This window comes from Trichomycterus rosablanca, chromosome 1, assembly GCF_030014385.1.
Source record: "Trichomycterus rosablanca isolate fTriRos1 chromosome 1, fTriRos1.hap1, whole genome shotgun sequence".
NCBI classification, from domain to species: Eukaryota; Metazoa; Chordata; class Actinopteri; order Siluriformes; family Trichomycteridae; genus Trichomycterus; species Trichomycterus rosablanca.
Window position 1 is genome coordinate 28,042,967 of NC_085988.1, and position 27,285 is coordinate 28,070,251.

The window sequence follows — 27,285 nt, forward strand, 5'->3', positions numbered from 1 at the left end:
AACCCTCAATTGCCTAGACTGTATACTGTCATAGTACTGTAAGTCGCTTTGGATGAAAGCGTCTGCTAAATACCAAAAATGGAAATGGTTTGATTAAAAGATTCTGGACTAGGGACAGTGGTAGCTTAGGGGGTAGAGCTTTGAGCTATCAATCGAAAGGTTGTGGGCTTGAATCCCAGCTTTGCTGAGCAGCCACTGTTGAGCCCTTGTGCAAGACCCTTAACCCTCTAGGCTCCAGGGGCGCCATACAACGGCTGGGATATATGGAAAGGCATTTCATTGTACTGTATATGTGTGTAGATATATATGACAAATGCAGGCATTCTATTCTATCCACATGTAATATAAACTGTTTTGAAATGCGACCTCATCACGTGCTGCGGTATTTTACACAAATTGTTTACGAAAAAAAGTCAATTTATTGTGAGGATGTCTAAATCAGATTATTATCCGTTAAAAGTCAAAACTTTGATCTCAAAATGAGTAACTGTCCAGTGTCCAGTGATCTGTACCCTAATCAATGAAACTGTTTGTTACTCGTAATGTTTGGTTATTAAAACTTCTAATTTTGTGCCATTAAAAATGGACAAATCTGCATGACTAGGTACAGAATGTGATGCCTTACTTTTTCCTAATAGTGAATAAACAAGCGCACTGGTGGGTGCCGTTGCTTGTAGATGACTCATCTAAGCTAAACATTTCTAAGATTACTAAGCTCAGTCAGACTGACTCAGCTTTTTTCTGAATTTACGCACAGTGTAAACAGATAGTACTATTGTTCTACGAGCCTAAAATCACATGTGAAACATAAAACAACGCATGTTGAGACACTCAAAGAGGCTGCAAAAAGTCGCTCAAATGACAGTATCTCTACAGAAATGACTGTTAGCTTACACTTGAATCACCAAGGTTAAGTGATATATATATATATATACACACATACATAGAGTCATACAAGAGACTGAGAGAGAGCTTATAGTCCAAATTTACTGTCATCTGATTTCCACCTTCTTGGAAGCTCAAAGAAGCTAAGGGGAAGAAGATTTTCATGTGATGAAGATGTGAAAGCAGCGGTGCATCAGTGGCTACACACTCCACCAAAATTTTTTTTTGCTGCTGGCATTAAAAAGTTGGTACGGTGCTGAGAAAAATGCATCGGAAGGTGACTTTGTTGAAAAGTGATGTTATTTGTTTTTGAAATTCTTAATACATTTGTTTATTTATTCATTAGGATTTTAATGTCATGTTTACACTCCGGAAACCGGAGCACCCAGAGGAAACCCACGCAGACACGGGGAGAACATGCAAACTCCACACAGAAAGGACCCGGACCGCCCCACCTGGGGATCGAACCCAGGACCTTCTTGTTGTGAGGCGACAGTTCTACCCACTGAGCCACCTTGCCACCCGAAATTCTTAATAAATAGAGTAAAAAATTTGTGGAAACTTTTTAAAGAACGCTTGTATGTCAAACCCCTTACTATGGGCTTGTATTCAATGGTAACACTGGCTTGTTTATTTGTCACATCTTGGGTGTAAAGGACAGAGCAGCACCTGTAATGTATGCTAAGAAATAACAGTGTGTTTAAGTCTGAGTGAGTGAGAGAGAGAAAAAGACGAGATTCCTAGAAAGCAAAATCCTCAGGCAGGAAAGCGGGGAGCACACTGGTAATCAGGACAAAAAGCTTTCCAAGCCATGAGTGGAAAAACTGTGCCTGATTTGAGGGCAGGAAAACGTTTAAAATCTTTGCTATTAACTATCTGTACGACGCCACCACAAAGCCTAGCCTTAAGCGTGCCCACACATTACACATCATTTGTGTGTGTTTACTTACCATCCTCCACATGTATACATTTCTAAGGATCCTTACACATTTCTAAGAAGTGAAGGTATGGCAGGCTGTTCTTAACAGCCAAAAGACCTTTTTAACACTTGCTTTGTAGCTATGCTTCATAGGGCACAGACAATACAAGTCAGCAGAAGAAATGAAGCGTCGAAAGTTCAATGTGATGTGTGTGACTCAATGCACATGAGGTCCAGGGTTCACCAAGTGCACTGTACAAACCACAGGAACAGTGAACTCAACACTGAAGGTGGCTGGATATAAAAATACTCTGGGATATGTCAAAGTGTATCATTATTGACAGACAGGAAAAGTAGGAGCTGAGGAGCTTATTCTTTCTAGTATTAGTAAGGACCAATGCACACACAACTGTGCATTTATCCATGCACAGATGTGTGAGAAACTGTGTTTCAGTGTGCATATCCAAATAAACTTCAACAAGACTCAAGTGTGGGTTGGGCCTAATAAGTTTGGATGAGGGCATGAAGCAGCTTAGCACTAGCAACAGTGAGGAAAGCCCAATCAGAGTTTCATATATTCTTTACTAAGGGCTTTAGTAATAAATGAGGCTCTACCTAATTTACAACTGTGAAAATCATGCCAAGGACCATGAAATGAGCCATTTCCTGCGTAATATGAAATTAGCTGTGAAATTCAAAATGTAAGGTTTGTGTTTAGCAATTTAACATTTTTATTTGTGTAGCATTCAAGTGTTTTTATAATATAATATAATGCCTTTATTTGTTATTTGTTATTTATTGTTATAATGCCTTTATTTGTAGCTGGTTTGGAAGCTGGGGTCAGAGCGCAGGGTCAGCCATTGTACGGCGCCCCTGGAGCAGGGAGGGTTAAGGGCCTTGCTCATGGGCCCAACAGTGCCAGCATGGCAAAGCTGGGATTCAAAGTCTCAACCTTGAGATTGATGGCCCAAAGTTCTACCTACTAGGCTACCACTGTCCCTAATTTGGACTATGAGGCGGTAGCAATCCTACAGCAATTAAGTTAGCAATCAGTTAGTCAAAATTATGGATGCATCGATACCATTTTTTCCCCAACCGAGTACGAGTACAAGTACATGTATTTTTGTACTTGCCGATACCGATACCAATACCTATTTAAAATACCGTTTTTTTTAAGCAAAAACACACGTGAGAAGTGACGAGGGGTTTAATGATACCACGTCCAAAAATGCACGTCAACAAGTAGCAAGTGATCAAAGTGTTTGTGCGCTGACGTGATGAAATCAAGGAGGAAAAATAAATGAATCTGAGTGGATTTGGCAACACGAATAGCATGGATTGTTCTGTAGTGAGTTGGAGGTTAATAAATTTTTTGTTGTTATGTTTTGTGGAGAACGATCAGGTCAGAAATACTGTAAAACGTGTGTGTGTGTGTGCCGGTGTATTCTGATATAAACTATATTATCCCCCTGTCCCACCTGTTTACACTCCTCTCCTGCGTTTCCCCTCACACCGTATCCTGCATTCTCATTGGCTGTTCGACATGTCACTCATTCCCAGTCGCACATCTGAGATCAGATATCTGACGTGCTAGAAAACTCGAGCGCTCGGTGAGCCGGTCGGATCGAGTTGTTGGATAGTTCACACTTAGCGATCGAGAGCCGAGTTTTGATCGCTGAGTGAACGCCGAGTTGCTCCCGAGCCGGCAAATCTAGCGCCGACCAGTCGCCGAGCGAAAATCAGGGCAAAAATCATGTAGTGTGAACCAAGCATAACGCAGCAACGTGCACTAGGCACACGGTATCAGATGTTTAGTATCAGAACCTCGTTTGCGAGTACGAGTACAAGTTAATGAGCGCGGTATCGGTCAAATACCCGATACCAGCATCGGTACTCATGCATCTCTAGTCAAAATGTCCAAGATGTCGAAGTCTAAAGCAGCTAAAAACACGAGTTTAGAAAACTCCTAACCAATTGACCAAACTCCTAACCAATAATGACTACCGTAAAACTTTTCTTTACAAATCTGTGAAAACTGTAATTTTTGAAAAACAAGGTCCGTGAAATTAAGCACATTTTCCCATTAATTTAGTAGAGCCATAGTAATAAATGTATCATGCAGGAAGCCTAGCTTGGGACTAAAATTATTATTACAAGTTATTTTCCCAAGACAACTGGTTGCATGCAGAATCGTAAAATGTGTAACAAGAAACTGGTCTGGAACCCTGCCAAGCATTGCAGTCGAAGGGCTTATAATAAAGCCAACTGTGACAAAGCTTCTGTATACAACTGATTTTATCACACAGTGCAACCACAAAATAGTCAAGTTAGGTAAGAGGCATGTAAATAACAGGAAAAACTGCCAAAGCGATTAGCAAGCAGTATGTTATCTTAGTTGACTGGGTAAATGCTACTGGTACCAAGGAAAGCCTAAGGATTGTTAGAATATGAAAAAACTGATGTTCTTTCAACATAGGGCTGGACGATATGGCTAAAATTGATATCACGATATAACTCCTAATTTCGGTCGATACGATATAATTCCGATATCGATATGAATAACACAAATGTCAGAAACCTCTTTTCTGGTTTCTGGCAAGAAATACAAGCTGAATACATGACTGAATCAGTCCTTCATCTCTTATCAGCTATTTCATCTGCTTCTTTTTCAACTGTGGACAGTGGCGGAGCCAGACAATTTTCATAAGGGTGGCCAGACTGAGACCATTGCTCACACAGGGGTGGCACAGAAACTGTCTGATACCTTATTTTTGTATGTGGCTAGTAGCTGTTGATCTAGTAGTGTTTTGGTCACTCACTCGTTTACCTATACAGGCAGTGAGTGCCATGTAGAATTACATCAAGCCTAGCATAATAAGCTTTTTATTTTTTCTCATTTTCCCTGTGAAAAACTAAAATATAGCTTATAACCTTAACAGAATTTCAAAGATATTCCTTTGCAATACTTGATCATTTGATTGCAAACTTGTGTGTACTGATGAGACTCATTTGAACCCCAGAACATGCCAGTGTGAATGCATGGAAAACCAATTTTAATTTTCTTTCAAGAATATGATACATTCTGACCAACACTATTAAGCCAAATCAGCATTGAAAATTGACTTTACTTTTAATAGCCTTCTACAATGCTGGGGCTTCTTAAAACTGAATATTCTCTTTTCAATAGAAGTGTTATTTAAATGCTATTAAATCGTTTTTGAAAGAAAAAACCCGCCCAATTAGGAGGAAAACAGCCCAATCTGGCAACAGTGGAACGCGAATATCCCATTGGTGCCTTTATTCGTAGCGCGCCTCAACTACTAAGAAGTAATATTAATAACTGGTATTAGTACTCAGTACTACATGTAGTACTTCTTCTGTAATTGTGTTGGTGGTTGACATTTATGTTGAGTGTGTAACTGCACTGTTTTGATGGAGAACTACTCGCTTGAGATGCGCTGTTGAATTGCGTCCCTGTGGGAACACGGGCAAAGCGCACTGACGTAATGCATATCGATCGAATTTGTTTAAAAATCATATCACCGTTATTGAAACATTTTCTATCGCGATATACAGTGTATCACAAAAGTGAGTACACCCCTCACATTTCTGCAGATATTTAAGTATATCTTTTCATGGGACAACACTGACAAAATGACACTTTGACACAATGAAAAGTAGTCTGTGTGCAGCTTATATAACAGTGTAAATTTATTCTTCCCTCAAAATAACTCAATATACAGCCATTAATGTCTAAACCACCGGCAACAAAAGTGAGTACACCCCTAAGAGACTACACTCCTAAATGTCCAAATTGAGCACTGCTTGTCATTTTCCCTCCAAAATGTCATGTGATTTGTTAGTGTTACTAGGTCTCAGGTGTGCATAGGGAGCAGGTGTGTTCAATTTAGTAGTACAGCTCTCACACTCTCTCATACTGGTCACTGAAAGTTCCAACATGGCACCTCATGGCAAAGAACTCTCTGAGGATCTTAAAAGACGAATTTTTGCGCTACATGAAGATGGCCAAGGCTACAGGAAGATTGCCAACACCCTGAAACTGAGCTGCAGCACAGTGGCCAAGATCATCCAGCGTTTTAAAAGAGCAGGGTCCACTCAGAACAGACCTCGCGTTGGTCGTCCAAAGAAGCTGAGTGCACGTGCTCAGCGTCACATCCAACTGCTGTCTTTGAAAGATAGGCGCAGGAGTGCTGTCAGCATTGCTGCAGAGATTGAAAAGGTGGGGGGTCAGCCTGTCAGTGCTCAGACCATACGCCGCACACTACATCAAATTGGTCTGCATGGCTGTCACCCCAGAAGGAAGCCTCTTCTGAAGTCTCTACACAAGAAAGCCCACAAACAGTTTGCTGAAGACATGTCAACAAAGGACATGGATTACTGGAACCTTGTCCTATGGTCTGATGAGACCAAGATTAATTTGTTTGGTTCAGATGGTCTCAAGCATGTGTGGCGGCAATCAAGTGAGGAGTACAAAGATAAGTGTGTCATGCCTACAGTCAAGCATGGTGGTGGGAATGCCATGGTCTGGGGCTGCATGAGTGCAGCAGGTGTTGGGGAGTTACATTTCATTGAGGGACACATGAACTCCAATATGTACTGTGAAATACTGAAGCAGAGCATGATCCCCTCCCTCCGGAAACTGGGTCGCAGGGCAGTGTTCCAGCATGATAATGACCCCAAACACACCTCTAAGACGACCACTGCTTTATTGAAGAGGCTGAGGGTAAAGGTGATGGACTGGCCAAGCATGTCTACAGACCTAAACCCAATGGAACATCTTTGGGGCATCCTCAAGCGGAAGGTGGAGGAGCGCAAAGTCTCGAATATCCGCCAGCTCCGTGATGTCGTCATGGAGGAGTGGAAAAGCATTCCAGTGGCAACCTGTGAAGCTCTGGTAAACTCCATGCCCAGGAGAGTTAAGGCAGTTCTGGGAAATAATGGTGGCCACACAAAATATTGACACTTCAGGAACTTTCACTAAGGGGTGTACTCACTTTTGTTGCCGGTGGTTTAGACATTAATGGCTGTATATTGAGTTATTTTGAGGGAAGAATAAATTTACACTGTTATATAAGCTGCACACAGACTACTTTTCATTGTGTCAAAGTGTCATTTTGTCAGTGTTGTCCCATGAAAAGATATACTTAAATATCTGCAGAAATGTGAGGGGTGTACTCACTTTTGTGATACACTGTATATCGATATCGAATTATTGTCCAGCACTATTTCAACATATGCGAAAAAAAGAATGGCATAAGTGTTAGATAGATTAAGGAATAATGGCAGGTAGGACTGATGTACACCTGACTGGGGATCAGTGTAGGGTAGAGATAGCTCAGTGGTTATTTATTTATTAGAATTTTAACGTCATGATTTACACCCTTCGGTTACATTCATGACAGAAACGATGGTTACTCATTACACAAGATTTATCAGTTCACAAGTTTAATGTCAAATACAGCCATGGACAATTTTGTATCTCCACTTCACCTCACTTGCATGTCTTTGGAGTGTGGGAGGAAACCGGAGAAAACCCACGCAGACACGGGGAGAACATGCAAACTACACACAGAAAGGATCCGGACCTTCTGTGCTGTGAGGAGACAGTGCTGCTCACTGAGCCACCGTGCCGTCATAGCTCAGTGGTTAAAGAACTAGACTAGCTATCAAAAGGTCGCTGGTTCAGGCTGCACCACTACCAAGCAGCGTCTCAACCCTCAACTGTTTGCACTGCGTTCAATAAAAAGCATCTGCTAAATACCATTCATGTAAATGCACCACTGACTATATAATGGGACCTAGAGGGTTATAGAATCTCTCTTGGACTGCTGACATCACTTTGTGTTGCGGTGTTCCTGACAGGGGCATTGGGGCCGCTTAGTCATTTCTTTTTTCACACGCATGTTTGTAATAGACCTTGATTCAAAATCCTATAACTATCTAAACTTTATATTATAATAAAATGCCAGGGAAATGGCTCGAGCAACAGCTTGGCATGACTGGAAACTTGTTTGGGTTCTAATTATTGCCATTTGCTTTGTGAAGGCTATACTGAGAGGCAGTTACTAAGGTCCTCAACATGAGTCCAAGACCTATTATAGTATTATAAACACAGTCTGCTGCTGATGTGCACAATGTGAGCAAGTACTAATAATGTCATGTGTTTGTAATCCTCAAGTGATCCCCAACCTATAAGCTACAGTATGTGGTCCTTACATTTTGTACAGTAGGGTTAAGAGTGACGGGTATGGACAAGATTAGGAACAATGTTATAAGAGGGACAGTGCAGGTAGGATGGAAGGAGAGATTGAGATGGTTTGGGCATGTACAGAGGAGGGATGAGAGTTATATTGGGAGAATCATGCTGAGGATGGAGCCACCAGGCAGGAGGAGGAGAGGAGGGCCAAAGAGGGAGTTTATAGATGTTATATGATAGGATAGATGTGGTTTATAGATTACACTAGCCCACTACCGCAAGGATTCAGGATTCAAATACCCAGCGGTGCCAGTCAGGCATTTACACACAGACATGATGTGGTGGTGAGGGATTAAGGACAAGAGATAGATTGGTGTCCTGTCTGGGGTGTGTTACTGCATTGGATTCCAGGAAAAGCAGACCTATCCTGACCCTGACCATGATAAAGAAAAACATGAAAATGAAACAAAATTCAAAATAAAAAGTTAGGAAGTGATGGAACCAGTGGGAAGTGCATTGTCATATTTATGACTGGGAACTATATTTCAGGCCCTGTAAACACTCGGAGAGCTACCATTAACCATAAAAGAAAATTATTATTGACAGATAGGGTTTCTCCTCAGTGCCGGTACAATATGCACACATAGAGACTTGGGGAGCATTGACATACACTGATCAGCCATAACATTAAAACCACCTCCTTGTTTCTACACTCACTGTCCATTTTATCAGCTCCACTCACCATATAGAAGCTCTTTGTAGTTCTACAATTACTGACTGTAGTCTATCTGTTTCTCTGCATGCTTTGTAATCCCCCTTTCATGCTGTTCTTCATTGGTCAGGACTCTCCCAGGACCACCACAGAGCAGGTATAATTTGGGTGGTGGATCATTCTCAGTACTGCAGTGACACTGACATGGTGGTGGTGTGTTAGTGTGTGTTGTGCTGGTATGAGTGGATAAGACACAGCAGCGCTGATGGAGTTTTTAAACACATCACTGTCACTGCTGGACTGAAAATAGTCCACCAACCAAAAACATCCAGCACACAGCTCTCCGTGGACAGCGTCCTGTGACCACTGATGAAGATCTCAAAGATGACCAACTCAAACAGCAGCAATAGATGAGCCATCGTCTCTGACTTTACATCTACAAGGTGGACCAACTAGGTAGGAGTGTCTAATAGAGTGGACAGTGAGTGGAGAGGCTAATTAAAAACTCCAGCAGCGCTGCTGTGTCTGATCCACTCATACCAGCACAACACACACTAACACACCACCACCATGTCAGTGTCACTGCAGTGATGAGAATGATCCACCACCCAAATAATACCTGCTCTGTGGTGGTCCTGTGGGGGTCCTGACCATTGAGGAACAGGGTGAAAGCAGGCTAAAAATGCATGTAGAGAAACAGATGGACTACAGTCAGTAATTGTGCTGATAAAATGGACAGTGAGTGTAGAAACAAGGAGGTGGTTTTAATGTTATGGCTGATCAGTGTATGTGGTATGGCTCTGTGTGAGCATCTTCTTACAGTACTTTGAAGTATGTTTGTGCCCATTCAATCTAAAGAGCATTCGTATGACTGGGCACTGATGCTGGTCAAGAAAGCCTGGTTGATGTTCCAATTAATTCCAAACCTGAGGTCAGGGCTCTGTGCAGGTCACTGGAGTTTCTTTAAACTAAGCTTTTCTTCATGTCTTTATATACCTTGCTTTGTGCAAAGAGGCACAGTAATGTTGGAACAGGGGCTGGAATGAGTCTTTCCTAAACTATTGTTGCAAAGTTGAAGGCATAGAATTTCCTTTATATAATTAATTTACTACACAGTACCCCAAATACTGTATGAAAAACTATTTCAAGTTGGTCCAGCTAATCGTTTCATAAGTGGTTCTACCCCACTTGTTTAATCTTCTCTCCTCCTGTTTAGTGTTTCAAAGGGACCACACCCTTCACACATAAAAGGTATTCAAAACAAGACAGTCTAATCTTTAAAAGCTGCTCATCCATTTCCTTACTCTCACATGCACACAAATGCTCACATCCTGCTCCCTTTAATAACCAATTCTTTAGAGGCCTAAAAACTGGAAACTAAACAATCAAACTGAATACAAAGCATACACTTCCAATGGCAGCTCAATGAATTTAAACTAACTTAGACTTAAATAACACAGAAAGCATTTGTTGATAAAATAAAAACAAAGTGGTAGGAAGACAAAACTCAAATATGATTGACAAACACAGTCATGGACAATTTAGTGTCTCCAATTCAACTCACTTGCATGTCTTTGGACTGTGAGAGGAAACCGGAGTTCCCGGAGGAAACCAACACAGACACGGGGAGAACGTGCAAACTCCACACAGTAAAGGACCCAGACCGCTCGTCCCAGGAATCAAACCCAGGACCTTCTTGCTGTGAGGCGACGGTGCTACTCACTGAGCCACCGTGCCGCCCCATCACACAACTCTTATTATAAAAGACAGATCAAGCATGTGTGATAAAATAGTGTGGTTTTAAGACAAGAGGATATAGTGTTTTCGTTTTACTTCTTCTAATGCACGAGGACAGACAGCATTCAAGGCTCAAAGAGTTTAAACACAGTTAAGTGTCTCTGCATTCCAGCTAGGAAAGTTGTCCCGTACAGAATCATACAGTCCACAAAAGATCACAAAAGACCGCGAAAACAAAACCCTGGTTTAAAAAAAATCCCCCAGCACTTAAGCGAGCGCTAACACATAGAATGATTATGAACTTGTGCACTTTTGGAACGCTTACCAACAGGATAATGAGTATGATGTACGCCCTTAGGTTTAAGTGAAAACAAAGCAGACTTTGTCCTCTTCGCATGTGAGCTCTACTATTAGAGCCCTAATTTACTCTTTGACTGCCTGTTTCATATTACAACGCTTCGCCGAAATAACAAATGCTTGGACGCTACTGACGGCGAACAAACGTCATCAGCAGACTTTGCTTTGTTGTAGTGAAAAGGTTATGGGATATAAACAAGATTTAGCTTCTTAGAGCAGAAACAAACTGTCTTTGGGACACCAATTGGATAAAACATCACCACTGAAACGTTACTTCATGTGTCTTTTGTTTTAGCCATTCACAATTAACAGCAGTGCCACTGACTATTGTTATACGACTAGCAGCAAGTGACAGTTTCATCATCTATCCTATGCCACATTAGGTCATTATGTAACACTACAGAACCGAAAGTACGTGGACAACCCAGCTAATCTAAGTTCAGGTGTTTCAGCTACTTCCATTGCAAACAGGTGTATAAAATCAATAATATGCTTCCAGCTTGGTGTCAACCTGATCGTTTCTAAATGCTATGCAGTGCACAAAGCAAGGCCCATAAAGTTACGGTTTTATGAGCTCGATGAGAAGAATCCACAATGACCTGCATGGAGCCCTGATCGCAATTTCACTGAACATCTTTTTGGAAGAACTGAAGCATCTATTTCAAACCAGGCACTCTCAATTAAGATCAGACTTCATCTCATTGGGTACCAATTTCCACAGAAACACAAAAGCTGTTTTACTTGCTGGGGTGGGGTAGGGACATTGGGTCACAACTCCTTATTTTGCACAGGGCTTTAAAATAGAATAGAATACCTTTATTTGTCATACATACATATACAGCGGTACAGTACAATAACATTCTTTCTTTGCATACAAGCTGGGGTCAAAGCACAGGGTCAGCCATTGTACGGCGCCCCTGGAGCAGAGAGGGTTAAGGGCCTTGCTCAAGGGCCCAGCAGTGGGAATGGCAGAGCTGGAATTCGAACTCTCTACCTTTCAGTGAATAACCCAAAGCCCTACCCACAAGGCTATCACTGTCCGTCTGGGATGTCAAACAAGTTCACAGTGAAACGTTGACTTTCGGCCATATAGTGTATAGTCTATAAAACTGCTTTTCTACAAAGGTTATACTTTTTTCACAGTATATTGACCACCTATGTATTTTTTATTTGATTTATTTCTATTTTTTAAAAACAAATACTGTCCTTGTTCCACTGCATGGTATCCGATAGTCTTGTGGTATAGTACAGTCCAGTTCTATATTAGTGACCCACATTTAATAGTTGTTTTCAATGCCAGATTATGATTTTCTCGGCTACAGAACAAGCCACCTGGAATGTTTCACATGGGTAAAGCGAGAAACAGTGAAAAACGCTGGCCTGCAATCAAATGGCCAAATGCAAGCGCCACAATATCGCCACTATGTAAGACAATATTGTGGCATATTTCAAATCTGACTACAACTGATGGATAAAGGAGCTTTTAATAAACTCCAGTTTCCAGAAAATGAAACTGCATCTGGTCAGCTGATGAGCTGCAAGCACAAATCAATGTGTGATCAGAAGATGAAGTGCCACGAGACTGCGTGTTCAGCATTCAAGATTTTCAAATCAGTTTCACACAGAACGCAATACATGGGGTATCAGAGGTGTGGTTAAAAATTAAAACGGACAAGCCCAAAACCGCTACTGTTATTGCTACTGCACTTGTTTACAGTATTTGCTCTTAGCATCCAGTGGAGAATGGAGTCACCTTTACATTTACGTTTTCGGCATTTAGCAGACGCTTTTATCCAAAGCGACTTACAGTACTGTGACAGTCTAAGCAATTAAGTGGCAACCTGGCAGAAGTGGGGCTTGAACCAGCGACTCTTTGATTGCTAGTCCAATACCTTATCCACTAGGCTACAACTGCCCTTCATCCAAGTGTTTTCCACAAAACTAAACTAACCTTTAGTTTTTACTCCTAGCAAACTCCAACTATTTCATGGGTAGCCTCGAACCATTGGAAAAAACAACAGCAGTCTAGGTGCTACCACTGGTAGTTCCTGGAAATAAATATGCACCGTACTGTACTGTAGAGTTACCGTGCAATGGAAAAGGTGCATTAGATGTAACCCTCCCAGCTCCCTTAGTGTCACCAAAAGCTGATTTCATCACTCCACCCAGGTTGAGTTTAATTTTGTGGAAAATACTTGGATTAAACCAATTACCAAAATAAGCACAGTGGCAGCACAAAAGTAAATGATGCTCTTTGGGAACTTTATTCATTATGTCTATTAACATAAGGTTACAAACAGAGCACAATTTAAATCTGGGAATAAAAGGTAGAAATGCGTTAGTGAAAGCAACCTGTGAAAAAAAATACTTTGTACATAGCAGCATGCGCCACCCTCACACCAATAAATCACGACCGTGCGCACTAACTAAATATGCTAATCATAAATAATAATGCAATCGGTGGATGCTCGAGTGGCTCAGAGGTGACACACACTTTGACACCTGACATTTTGGACTTGTGAGTTTGAATCTCAGCTCCGATAAGGACAATGACTGGCTCGTCCGTGGGTGAGATCAGCGGAGAATATTCCTCATTACAACATCTACTAGTTACAGGGCACCTGCACAAGGAGACGGGGATAATGGGGGTCGGTGTGTGACTCTCGGTACGTGAGTTAGCTACTACACACGTATCGGACAGGGCGTAATGTGGTTGTGGCTCTCTTTAGATCGGAAGGGGAGGATCGCAGCAGAAGAGGCTGATATCCAAAACAGATAATTGGGAGAAAATTGGGGGATAATGTACAAGTAACGAAGTAAAAATGCAGTCGGTTGCCTACATGAGTGTAGTTAATACAAGCTAAGCAAGGTTTTAAATAAGGACATGATGCAAATGGTTAAAAAAATTTAAAAAATAAGTTTCACATGTGCAGATTTTCTAACACAGTCAGCTTTCATACTAATACAAAACAGCTTCTGTCCTCTGTGGGACTTTAACACATAATACTTCAGAAATGTATTTAAATAACAAGAGGCTAAAAAAAAGTTGTACTGTTCTGGTTAGAAGCTCAGAATGCGTCAACACAAAAGCATAAACAAAACTGGTACGTGCACACTGAGGGTTGATGAAGGTGCATTGCAAATCAGCACTTTTTCTCTGTAAACATCTGTAACTCAAAACTACAACAGAACCTACCAGACCCTGACCAGGATGAAGCTATTTTTAAAAAGAGGTCTGTGAATCAGCTGATATCTGACTCTGTTACCAACAATCCTCAGAATAAAATCATCTAAACTTCTGTGTGATATACACTAGATAACCAAAAGTATGTACAGTGTATCACAAAAGTGAGTACACCCCTCACATTTCTGCAAATATTTCATTATATCTTTTCATGGGACAACACTATAGACATGAAACTTGGATATAACTTAGAGTAGTCAGTGTACAGCTTGTATAGCAGTGTAGATTTACTGTCTTCTGAAAATAACTCAACACACAGCCATTAATGTCTAAATAGCTGGCAACATAAGTGAGTACACCCCACAGTGAACATGTCCAAATTGTGCCCAAATGTGTCGTTGTCCCTCCCTGGTGTCATGTGTCAAGGTCCCAGGTGTAAATGGGGAGCAGGGCTGTTAAATTTGGTGTTTTGGGTACAATTCTCTCATACTGGCCACTGGATATTCAACATGGCACCTCATGGCAAAGAACTCTCTGAGGATGTGAGAAATAGAATTGTTGCTCTCCACAAAGATGGCCTGGGCTATAAGAAGATTGCTAACACCCTGAAACTGAGCTACAGCATGGTGGCCAAGGTCATACAGCGGTTTTCCAGGACAGGTTCCACTCGGAACAGGCTTCGCCAGGGTCGACCAAAGAAGTCGAGTCCACGTGTTCGGCGTCATATCCAGAGGTTGGCTTTAAAAAATAGACACATGAGTGCTGCCAGCATTGCTGCAGAGGTTGAAGACGTGGGAGGTCAGCCTGTCAGTGCTCAGACCATACGCAACATACTGCATCAACTCGGTCTGCATGGTCGTCATCCCAGAAGGAAGCTGACGCACAAGAAAGCCAGCAAACAGTTTGCTGAAGACAAGCAGTCCAAGAACATGGATTACTGGAATGCCCTGTGGTCTGACGAGACCAAGATAAACTTGTTTGGCTCAGATGGTGTCCAGCATGTGTGGCGGCGCCCTGGTGAGAAGTACCAAGACAACTGTATCTTGCCTACAGTCAAGCATGGTGGTGGTAGCATCATGGTCTTGGGCTGCATGAGTGTTGCTGGCACTGGGGAGCTGCAGTTCATTGAGGGAAACATGAATTCCAACATGTACTGTGACATTCTGAAACAGAGCATGATCCCCTCCCTTCGAAAACTGGGCCTCATGGCAGTTTTCCAACAGGATAACGACCCCAAACACAACCTCCAAGATGACAACTGCCTTGCTGAGGAAGCTGAAGGTAAAGGTGATGGACTAAACCCAATTGAGCACCTGTGGCGCATCCTCAAGTGGAAGGTGGAGGAGTTCAAGGTGTCTAACATCCACCAGCTCCGTGATGTCATCATGGAGGAGTGGAAGAGGATTTCAGTAGCAACCTGTGCAGCTCTGGTGAATTCCACGCCCAGGAGGGTTAAGGCAGTGCTGGATAATAATGGTGGTCACACAAAATATTGACACTTTGGGCACAATTTGGACATGTTCACTGTGGGGTGTACTCACTTATGTTGCCAGCTATTTAGACATTAATGGCTGTGTGTTGAGTTATTTTCAGAAGACAGTAAATCTACACTGCTATACAAGCTGTACACTGACTACTCTAAGTTATATCCAAGTTTTATTTCTATAGTGTTGTCCCATGAAAAGATATAATGAAATATTTGCAGAAATGTGAGGGGTGTACTTACTTTTGTGATACACTGTAGATGCTTGACCGTAAGCTTGTTGGATATCCAATTTCAAAAGCATGAGCATTATTATGGTGTTTTGATGCATTTCAAAGTAGCTCAATAGGCTTGAGGTCAGGGTTTAATGCCACTGGAGTTCCTGTAGACAAGTTGTGGAATAGTGTCTTGATGTACTTCGCTTTGTGCACAGTGGCATAGTCATACTGGAACAGAAATGACCTTCCGAAAAAAGCTGCCACAAAAATAAAAAAAGGCAATTGATTTTAACACCTGTTAGCAATAGGTGTGAATAAAATGCTACCTAATCTCAGTAACTGAGAGGATGTTCATATACGTTTGACTGTATAGTGTATGCAAAGGCAGATACCAGTACTCTGCATTTAAATAAGAGGTGTACTGATCTGATACATTCAATTCAAAGAAATTTACCATGTAAATGTTTAAAACAGGACAAATTGTCTTTCATATTTTTTAACTGCCTTCCTAACAAAATATGTTATCTTGTTTGTTTCATTCATTCATTCATTTATTTTCTGTCACATTTCGTCATCAACATCTACAACACTCTGGTCTCACAGTGGTCTCCTGGTCACACTGCTGTTCTGATGCACACGGCAGTAAAGCTGTCTTTTTTTAAACTTGACCGCCACCTTGTGGTTCAACTCTATATTACAAGAAGATCACCCATAAACATTCTGTCTTATTATTTTTGTTTCAAATGTTTTACAGCCATACATTTAGCTACAGAAAACATCTAGCAAAGTTATTAAGGGTTAAATACTTACTCCATAGATACGCGGAACTGCACTGTGTCAGGAGGCATGGGTTTACCCGGTCGGACGAGGGTCATGGTGAAGGTGGGCCTGAATATTCGCAGCTGAGGGTTGCCCAACTGGTAAATAGGGTAGCTGCAGGACAGAAAAAAGGACAACTCAGGAAAATAGTAGAACAGAAAACATCTTAGAAAACTTATATACAAAATGTCTACATTAATCTAAACCATTCTAGGAAAACATCTGTAGTGGCAAAACATAAAAAAGTAAAATTGACCAGTTACAGGGATTTGAATGACATGAACGCTTGTAGGCTTGGCAGGAGGGTTATGAGGGGGCTTGGTTGTCAAGGGACAAAGGAACAGTTCATCTTTTCACTGAATGGTTGTTTGTGTTGTCTGGTGACAGTCAGAAAGTCAGTCAGACAGAAATTTTAGTAGCAACCGCTACTGTGGTTAAATATTTCCTGTAAGGTTGCTGCCTCTCAGGACTATAGACGGTGCACTTGGTTAGCAGGTGTTTGGCTGCGAGTGGTGTTTGACATGGCTCATACTGCGGGGCACCTTCGGCCCTTATCAGAAACGAGTGTGTTAATCTTATATGCCTGATGCAGCATCTAGCATATTTGAGCACATTTAAGGTCCCGCTGATATTCCAGGTAGGATGTCATTCTGCTCCTATGGCAGGGTTGGCTTTGTGCGATTCGTTGGTTGTGTATGTGTGTCCCATTTCGCTTGCCATCTATTCCACCTTACTAGTGAGGGTTTACTGGCTTCCACATATAAACAGGGGAAGTGTGGAATGCCGTCAGTGCCAGGCGAATTCCTTGATGATGAACATTATTAAGCGCCTGAAGACATGACTCTCTAGCTGCTCTATAGACAATGGCCCCATAGACCAGACTGGGTCTGACTAGGGCTCTGCATACTCGTACGAGGGTTTGGTAGTCCACCCCATTTGATATTTGCTAATACCATTATTAAGTCCATTACTTTACATTAACTGTTTATACCTGTTGTTCTATGGTACTTATTTTCTTCCCTGGATAGCCGATGCACAAATCATCCATGTACAAACTGTAAAAGGTGTCTGGCAGAATTAAATGGGCAACACCGAGTGTGCTTACAGTCTTGAAATGTCTGTCTGCCAAGAAGTTGGATATGAAAATCGGGAGGTGACCTCTGAAGCTCAGTTAATCTTTCAAGATTCCAAACCTCCATGTGGTGTCATACGCCTTCTCAAGATCAAAGAAGACTACCCCAGCATGCTCTTTTCTGATGAAGGCGTTTCTGATAAATGTTTCTAGTCTAACCAAGTACTCAGCTGTGCTTTGCAGAACCCGCTCTGAATTTCTGTTAGCACTCCACTTTCTGTTAATCCCTAGTTGCCAGATGAGAGTTTAAAAGCATAGTCTTTAATAGTACTCAATAGGTTAGACCAGCCTTTCTCAACCGGGGTGCCGTCTGGCTTCGTCAGGGGCCAGCAGTAGCCTAGTGGTAAGGTACTGGATTAGTAACCAGAAGGTTGCTGGTTCAAGTAGGGCTGTCGCGCTAACCGCAATTTTGAAATATCGCGGTATAGACCAGCCAACCGCAGGGCATGCTGGACAACCGCAACACCGCGATATTCACGTTTTTTCTTTCTTTCTTCTCCTTTTTTTTATTGTTGCAGGTCCATCTTGTTTTATACGCTTACATTCGTGCGTAATAAATGTTAAATAAATTCATAATGAAAATGAGCTAGGAGCGACATTTTCCCGCAACCTGTTCTCATGCGTTGCTGCTGAGTGTCAGGCTTTGTGTTTTAAAATGTAAACAATCGCAACAGGAATTATAGGCAAGTTTATTAATGATTAAATTGAGTTCACACTCAATAAATACTTGTAATTTAGACTATATTCAAACAGCCTTGGTGTACTAAAACACTTAATGACGGTTAATATGGCATTGCAGCCTGCAAATATTCTCTTGCTGGCTTGCTGGAATTATTTAAATGCATTTTTTCGTTGAATAAAAATTTATTGAAACGAATAATAACTTGAAATGTAGTATATATTGTTATGTTAATTATACCTACTAAATAGATGGTTAATAGTGGCGCGATAACCAGGCTAGACTTTCTCTGATCTCTAAAGTCGCATGCAGGTTCAGTACATCTACAGTGTATTAATGCAACGAGCACCATCAGAGAGAGTTTTAGTACCGAGGGGAACATCGCTACCCCACTCAGATCCTCTCTAAAACACATCAGGTGAACATGTTGGTTCTTCTAGCACGCATGATAACGCAGGTTTAAACTCTTACAGACTTTATTCTTTATTCTATTTTTTTACCATATTTTGATTAGATGTGCATTTAAAATATTTAGCCTAAACACTTTTTTTTTGTTTCACAGTGTATATCTAACCTAGGCTAGAAGCTTAATTAAACCTTTTTTTAATAGAGAAAAGACGCGCATCCCTGCTCTGTTCTGTATTTAACAATAGCCTAAACACGCATTTCATTGGTCTTAAAGCTGTCTCATCTTTGTCATTATAAAGCAATAATATACCGAATCATAGCCTAACAATAAAGCTTGTTTATATAGCTCTAAAATCCAGATCAATTAAGTAATTTTCAAAAACAACAAAAAAATGGCGATATAACCGCATACCGCGATATTGAGACAGGCTGAATACCGCAAGGGGAAATTCTGTCACCGCGACAGCCCTAGGTTCAAGCCCCACCACTGCCAGGTTGCAGCTGTTGGGCCCTTAACCCTCAATTGCTCAGACTGTATACTGTAACTGTAATGTAAGTCGCTTTGGATGAAGGCGTCTGCTAAATGCTGAAAATGTAAATGTAAATGTAAATGGGTGCCGTCAAAAATATTCTGAGTGATAGTTCGTTCGCGAATGATCCGATTCTATTGAACGGCTCTTTAAAATGAACAAAAAGAACCGAGTTGTGCCTCTGGGAGCCGTTATATATATTTTTATTTCTGCGCAGTTCGGCTGTAATCCACCCAGTCTGCTTCCATCAGTACAGGGAATTAATCAGTCATAATAAGAGCTGTTTATTGTCGAAATTCAAATCGGAAAACGGAGAGCGGAGAGAGAGCGACACATAACACACACAGAGAGAGCGAGCGAGAGTTTTTATTAATATTTTATTCTATTTTATATTTTTTTGCACATGTAACTGTTTTGTATATATTTGTTCTTTCTTATTGTTATTTTTATTATTTCTCTGTAACTTGCTTTGGCAATACGAATGTCCTTATTTGTCATGCCAATAAAGCTTCTTTTGAGTTGAGAGAGCCGTAACCGAGCTACAGAGAGAACATGCAGAAAAGAAGCAGTGCTCTTATTATGATGACAAATAATTGAGAAATAAACTATAAACTTGTTTAATTATATTAAATCTGATTCGATCATGGCGCGAACTGAGCTTTTTGAGCCTAACTTACATCAAGAACAAGTACAGGGAGGGCTCTGGACCAAGAGCTCCGAGTCTGCCTCTCATCCATCATTGCCAGAATAGGGCGATTGTGTGCATCATCCAAGGCTCAGGTTTCCCATTAAAAGTAAGTCCCGTTTACCCCTCCCTCCCTAAATGACACCTTATGGTGTGTGTGCGTGTGTGTTAGCAGTCCGAGGGATGCAGAGTGTAAGTTTTTTAATACATTTTAGACTGGGGTGACTTGAGATTTTGCATACTTTTAAAGGGTGCCGTGACTGAAAAAAGGTTGAGAAACACTGGGTTAGACTATTGAGTTGCTTTTTTATCATCTAATCTCCATGCACAACTATAAATGTTTTACCCAACCTTTAAAGGTCTTATGGCCAATTCACCCTAGACATGTTTCTGAAGTGTGTTTTTTTTTTTTAAGGTTTGAAGTGATGTGCTTGTTTTAGACCTTTTCTTTTTCACTAGTGCTTATAATTGAAGCATAAACACCACATAATGATAAGCATTTGCTGTCAAAATAGCTTTGATCCACCAAGACATAAACTTCTCAAGACATATGAAGGAGTCGTTTAACTTCTGTATGTTGCAAGGTGGTTCATCCTACAGTGCATCCTGAGGCAATCTCTTCCATGGTCAAATAATGCACACGTCCATCCATCCACATGATCTTATAGAGAAAACAGGGTGTCAGACCAGTCAACTTTCTTCCAGTTATTCGATGTCCAATTCCAATGCCTGCTTGTACTTTTGATGGTGGACAGAAGTTTGCATGGGCAATTGGGCATGGGCAACTACACAAGCCCATACACAAAAGGGTCTGATGCACTGTGTTGTGACACGTTCACCTCATCATTAAAATGATCTGCAATTTAAGCCACAATGCTTTGACCAATGTACTAGTATAATCTTATTATACTAGTATTTTGGTACCTTCTTCACAGACTACGCTTACAAAATTAGAAAGTGCATGTACGTGAACATAGCAATTGAGGGGGCATAACAGTGCACCATTAGTGCTGATCCAAAGCCTGGATGAATAGGAGGGTTGCATCAGGAAAGTGTGAAAACTGTGCTAGTTGTGACAATGCCTAAGAGAATCTTTCGTCGAGGTGGTTGCATAAAGATAGTGACAAAGCAGTAATATGGTAGTGTGTGATATACTACTATGTGTATATCATGGTAGTGAGTGGTGCTAATGTGAGCGCATTAATCTTAGCAGTGTTGCTGGGTATTTGGAGTAGTCGCTTCTATTAAGTATACAGTTCCCCCTGAAAAGACTGTATACTTTTAGACTGCCACTATAGTTAAAGTATGTAAATGACAACAACTAATAATTAAAAAAATATATTATGGAAAAAGGACAGTAGAATTGCACCAAAACGATATTAATCTAAAACTGGCCGTCTTTCACAAAAGCAGCCCTAAAGGTTTTGTGGTAACCACTTAAACATAGCCAATCACGTCTGTGTAGACGGCTGGCCAGCCGACCGACAGCACCACTGACATTTCAACAAGAATTTCAAGAATGGTAGTCTTGTGTTATACATACCCGTGAATAGTAACACATACTTAAAAATTATTTCCTTAAAAACACAAGTCAGGACTGGACTTAATGCTTTGTTTATATTCCTCCTGCCGCATTAGAAACATGCCTCCAGGAGCCCTGAATTGCTCAAACACAAACATGGCCTGTACTAAATGGTCAGCAATCACAGGTCAAGCCGTAACAGATCATTTAATTGTCTTGTTGTTCACCTAGTGTCCACTTAAACACCACCCAATGTGACTGATATTACTGATGCATCACATTTAAGCACTAATCTTTTTTTTTTCCAATGTAATCACCTAAAATGTAATGCCTGCAGATTGGAGAATTTTATTACTGACAGATCTATCATTACATCATGTTGCTATTTTATACATCAGGTCTACAAACTATACTTGTAGTGGACTTAGAGATCCTTCATGGCATTGCATTAGTGTCAGAATTATATTATTTAAGAGGTGCTTAACACCTTCAAAACACATTACAGTTTGTAGGGATAAGGGTGGATTGAATACAATTAAAATCCAGTGGTAGTACTGGGGATCTAGACATGTGTTAGATACATAGATAAATATGGACAAAAGTACTGGGACACCCTTTGATTTAGCCAGAACATTTGCTAACAGGTGTAATAAGCCAATTATATAAAGGAAATGTACACAACAGTTAGTTCCGACCTTACAATCTGATTGGTTGAGAAGCGTTCTAACTGTGCTGATATTCGTGATAACAGCACGGTCTTTTCACACCACAACTGTATTACTCCGCTGACGCGTTGCCAGTAACGACAAGCTTCATGCACACAAACGCGCACGCAGGCGACACAGACTTTTTTTCCGGATCGCGTTTTAAATCCGTTATCTGATATACAATCTAGCGCACTGTGTAGGAAACATAAATCAATTGTCTAATATATTGTCTAGTGCACTATGTAGTGAACATGAATGCGTTATCTGATATACAATCCAGTGCACTGTGTAGTGAACATAACCAATTGTCTACTTCACTATCTAGTGCACTATGTAGGGAACATAAATCCACGGTCTGATACACAATCTAGTGCACTATGTAGGAAACATACAGTGTATCACAAAAGTGAGTACACCCCTCACATTTCTGCAGATATTTAAGTATATCTTTTCATGGGACAACACTGACAAAATGACACTTTGACACAATGAAAAGTAGTCTGTGTGCAGCTTATATAACAGTGTACATTTATTCTTCCCTCAAAATAACTCAATATACAGCCATTAATGTCTAAACCACCGGCAACAAAAGTGAGTACACCCCTAAGAGACTACACCCCTAAATGTCCAAATTGAGCACTGCTTGTCATTTTCCCTCCAAAATGTCATGTGATTTGTTAGTGTTACTAGGTCTCAGGTGTGCATAGGGAGCAGGTGTGTTCAATTTAGTAGTACAGCTCTCACACTCTCTCATACTGGTCACTGAAAGTTCCAACATGGCACCTCATGGCAAAGAACTCTCTGAGGATCTTAAAAGACGAATTGTTGTGCTACATGAAGATGGCCAAGGCTACAAGAAGATTGCCAACACCCTGAAACTGAGCTGCAGCACAGTGGCCAATATCATCCAGCGTTTTAAAAGAGCAGGGTCCACTCAGAACAGACCTCACGTTGGTCGTCCAAAGAAGCTGAGTGCACGTGCTCAGCGTCACATCCAAATGCTGTCTTTGAAAGATAGGCGCAGGAGTGCTGTCAGCATTGCTGCAGAGATTGAAAAGGTGGGGGGTCAGCCTGTCAGTGCTCAGACCATACGCCGCACACTACATCAAATTGGTCTGCATGGCTGTCACCCCAGAAGGAAGCCTCTTCTGAAGTCTCTACACAAGAAAGCATGCAAACAGTTTGCTGAAGACATGTCAACAAAGGACATGGATTACTGGAACCATGTCCTATGGTCTGATGAGACCAAGATTAATTTGTTTGGTTCAGATGGTCTCAAGCATGTGTGGCGGCAATCAGGTGAGGAGTACAAAGATAAGTGTGTCATGCCTACAGTCAAGCATGGTGGTGGGAATGCCATGGTCTGGGGCTGCATGAGTGCAGCAGGTGTTGGGGAGTTACATTTCATTGAGGGACACATGAACTCCAATATGTACTGTGAAATACTGAAGCAGAGCATGATCCCCTCCCTCCGGAAACTGGGTCGCAGGGCAGTGTTCCAGCATGATAATGACCCCAAACACACCTCTAAGATGACCACTGCTTTATTGAAGAGGCTGAGGGTAAAGGTGATGGACTGGCCAAGCATGTCTCCAGACCTAAACCCAATAGAACATCTTTGGGGCATCCTCAAGCGGAAGGTGGAGGAGCGCAAAGTCTCGAATATCCGCCAGCTCCGTGATGTCTTCATGGAGGAGTGGAAAAGCATTCCAGTGGCAACCTGTGAAGCTCTGGTAAACTCCATGCCCAGGAGAGTTAAGGCAGTTCTGGGAAATAATGGTGGCCACACAAAATATTGACACTTCAGGAACTTTCACTAAGGGGTGTACTCACTTTTGTTGCTGGTGGTTTAGACATTAATGGCTGCATATTGAGTTATTTTGAGGGAAGAATAAATTTACACTGTTATATAAGCTGCACACAGACTACTTTTCATTGTGTCAAAGTGTCATTTTGTCAGTGTTGTCCCATAAAAAGATATACTTAAATATCTGCAGAAATGTGAGGGGTGTACTCACTTTTGTGATACACTGTATATCCGTGATCTGATACACAATCTAGTGCACTATGTAGGGAACATTAATGTGTTTGTAACGCGAACAGTTAGCTTAATAGCCCAGTTAACGGCTCCTAAAAGTTCTGTTATCATCCATAATCCTTTGCTGTGAGCAAGAGGTTTTATTATTTCTTTTTTCCCTTCGGAGGTTCTTGCCTTTTTCTTCTTGTTGTTCTTACCTCCCTGAAATGAGTTTTTGCAACTTGGGATGTTTGCTTTGTAGTGTTAAACTTTATATTCGTTGTGGAACTACTTTTTGGCGGAAGGTATTGTCAATATTAAAGCATATTTATTATGAAATTCAGGGCTTCTTTGATTTATTTTCTTTCTTTATTTTGTAAAAACTGTTGTATAAAAGCAATAGAACACTTGAGGTCGTGTGTTATCGCGAATAACATCACGGTTGTGATGATCTACGGCACTCGCCTTCGGCCAAGTGATGTCATTCGCGATAACACACTCCCTCTCGTGTTCTATTGCTTAAATATATGCTTCCATCTTTGCAGCAACAGTTTGAAGAAGGCCATTCTCTGTTCCAGCTTTATTGTGCCCCTGTGCAAGATCTATACAGACAAAAAGAGCCCTGACCTCAGACTCACTGAACAGCTTTAAAATGAACCAATTGTGGTATGTGCCCAGCCATACAAATGCTTTTACAGGGCACAAATTTCCACAGACAAACTTCAAAGTCTTTTAAGAAGCCTTATCAGAAGTGACTGTTACAGCTGAAAATAACATAGAGGTCACTCTATTTTTATACAATTTGTTTTTGAATTGGTGTGTGTGTGTGTGTGTGTGTAACAAACTCATTGTCAGGTGTCCGAATACTTTTGGCCATATAATGTATATCAGGTATTAGATGGAGATGCAGTAGAGGAGTTGCTAACTGCTTAGCCAGCTAGCATAGTAAAACCTATGAAAAAACTAACAACAGCATGCAGTAATGCAGCGTTTACTGTTCATTACATTGTGAGTAAGAGTCAGACAGAACCACTTACATTAATCTTCTCGCCATGTTTGTGTCTCCACTCTGTATAAGTGCTAAATAAAGCTGAATAAACTGGAAATTATTCAGCTGCTCTGTGACAACAAATGTGCTCAAGGTTTTCCGTCGCGTCCCCAATGACTACAGGAAATGTTTCTCTACGACACAGTCAAGGTGTCAAAATAAAAGTTACATCTTTGGGCATCCAATAACTGTATATCATTTTTATTATTATTATTTCTACTTTAACGCAGTAGACATGACGCCGTTATGCTTATATTAAGTTGGCATTTAAGCAATAGAACACTTGAGGTCATGTGTTATCGCGAATAACATCACGGCTGTGATTCGGTCGCAGGCACGAGCCGAAGGCGAGTGCGGTAGATCATCACAGCCGTGATGTTATTCGCGATAACACACGACCTCAAGTGTTCTATTGCTTTTTTATACAACAGTTTTTACAAAATAAAGAAAGAAAATAAATCAAAGAAGCCCTGAATTTCATATTAAATATGCTTTAATATTGACAATAACTTCCGCCAAAAAGTAGTTCCACAACGAATATAAAGTTTAACACTACAAAACAGACATCCCAAGTTGCAAAAACTCATTTTAGGGGGGTAAGAACAACAAGAAGAAAAAGGCAAGAACCTCCGAAGGGAAAAAAAGACATAAAAAACCTCACACACACCAAAGGATTATGGATGATAACAGAACTCTTAGGAGCTGCTAACTGGGCTATTAAGCTAACTATTCGTGTCACAAACACATTAATGTTCCCTACATAGTGCACTAGATTGTGTATCAGATCGCGGATTTATGTTTCCTACACAGTGCGCTAGATTGTATATTAGATAACGGATCTAAAACGCGATCGGGACAAAAAGTCTGTGTCGCCTGCGTGCACGTTTGTGTGCATGAAGCTTGTCGTTACTGGCAACGCGTCAGCGGAGTAATACAGTTGTGGTGTGAAAAGACCGTGCTGTTATCACGAATATCAGCACAGTTAGAACGCTTCTCAACCAATCAGATTGTAAGGTCGGAACTAACTGTTGTATAATTAAGCAATCCGCTTGTTAAGTCGTGACGTGTCGACCTTATGAAACGTCACATCCGGGTCCAAGTTGGCTGAGACCCCTCGTATTTTCAATATACCACAGTGCTGTGTCCGAGTCGGAAAAAAACTACCCAACTGTCTTTCTACCGCTTTTCTTGCAATTAGATATCATGAAGTAATATTTTTGTTCATAATTTAATGTAAACTGTCAAATTGTATATTCATTACACGTGTTTCGAGCTGTTTTTAATTTACATGTAATATGTTCATATAATTTACATGTGATATCCTGGATTTTTTATTTTTATAAGCTATAAGCTATACTGATTAAAAGTAAAACCAAAGAGTCAGAAATGTCAGTTTTCATGTAATGAATTAAAAATATGACCGCTTACCTCTTGATGAGTTGACATGAAATTAAATAATGACATGAACTAGTGTACTGCACATCTTGTCTATATATATATATATATATATATATATATAAAAGACCTTTTCTCGTCCAGATCGCTATTGAGAAGGACTAGAAGTTTATGACTCGTGTTTGTAAACCCAATTTCCAATGACAGCGACACAGAGTTCCATAAGTTTTCCACAAACATTATTTATTTTAACTTTCTTCTTAAATTGGCTTATCCATTAATCCAAGTTTCTTATAAAAACAAAATAAAAACTCAATATGTTCGCAATTGTCGTATAACAAACAAAACTACGGTAAAAAATCTATTGCTCCGCGTCCTCTTTCATTCCGTGTATTTTATATATATTTTCCGTATATAGAGCCAATACAATTCTGCCCTCTTAAGGGCTAACCAAATAGGACTAATGAATAACAGCATACATTGATTACCAGGAAAAATTATCAATAGTTAAAATACCAAGTCTCCACTTCAAATAAGTATTATTTAACCAAACAGGAAATATTTATGACAATAAACATAGAAAATTACAATTAGTGCAATATTGCTTTTACAATATATATAAAAAGGTTCA

General features: G+C 40.7%; 1 protein-coding gene across 1 annotated transcript in view; it reads right to left on the reverse strand.

Annotated features, from left to right (window-relative positions):
• mrpl23 (mitochondrial ribosomal protein L23) overlaps nt 1-25,451 on the reverse strand; it is a 72,946-nt gene extending 47,495 nt beyond the window's left edge. The window contains exons 1-2 of the mRNA XM_063001404.1: nt 25,249-25,451; nt 16,523-16,645 (exon numbers count right to left, since the gene is read on the reverse strand). Coding sequence (XP_062857474.1) covers nt 16,523-16,645; nt 25,249-25,265 — 140 coding nt within the window. The 5' untranslated portion in view covers nt 25,266-25,451. The remainder of the gene's footprint in view (nt 1-16,522; nt 16,646-25,248) is intronic.
• Between the last annotated feature and the right edge of the window lie 1,834 nt (nt 25,452-27,285).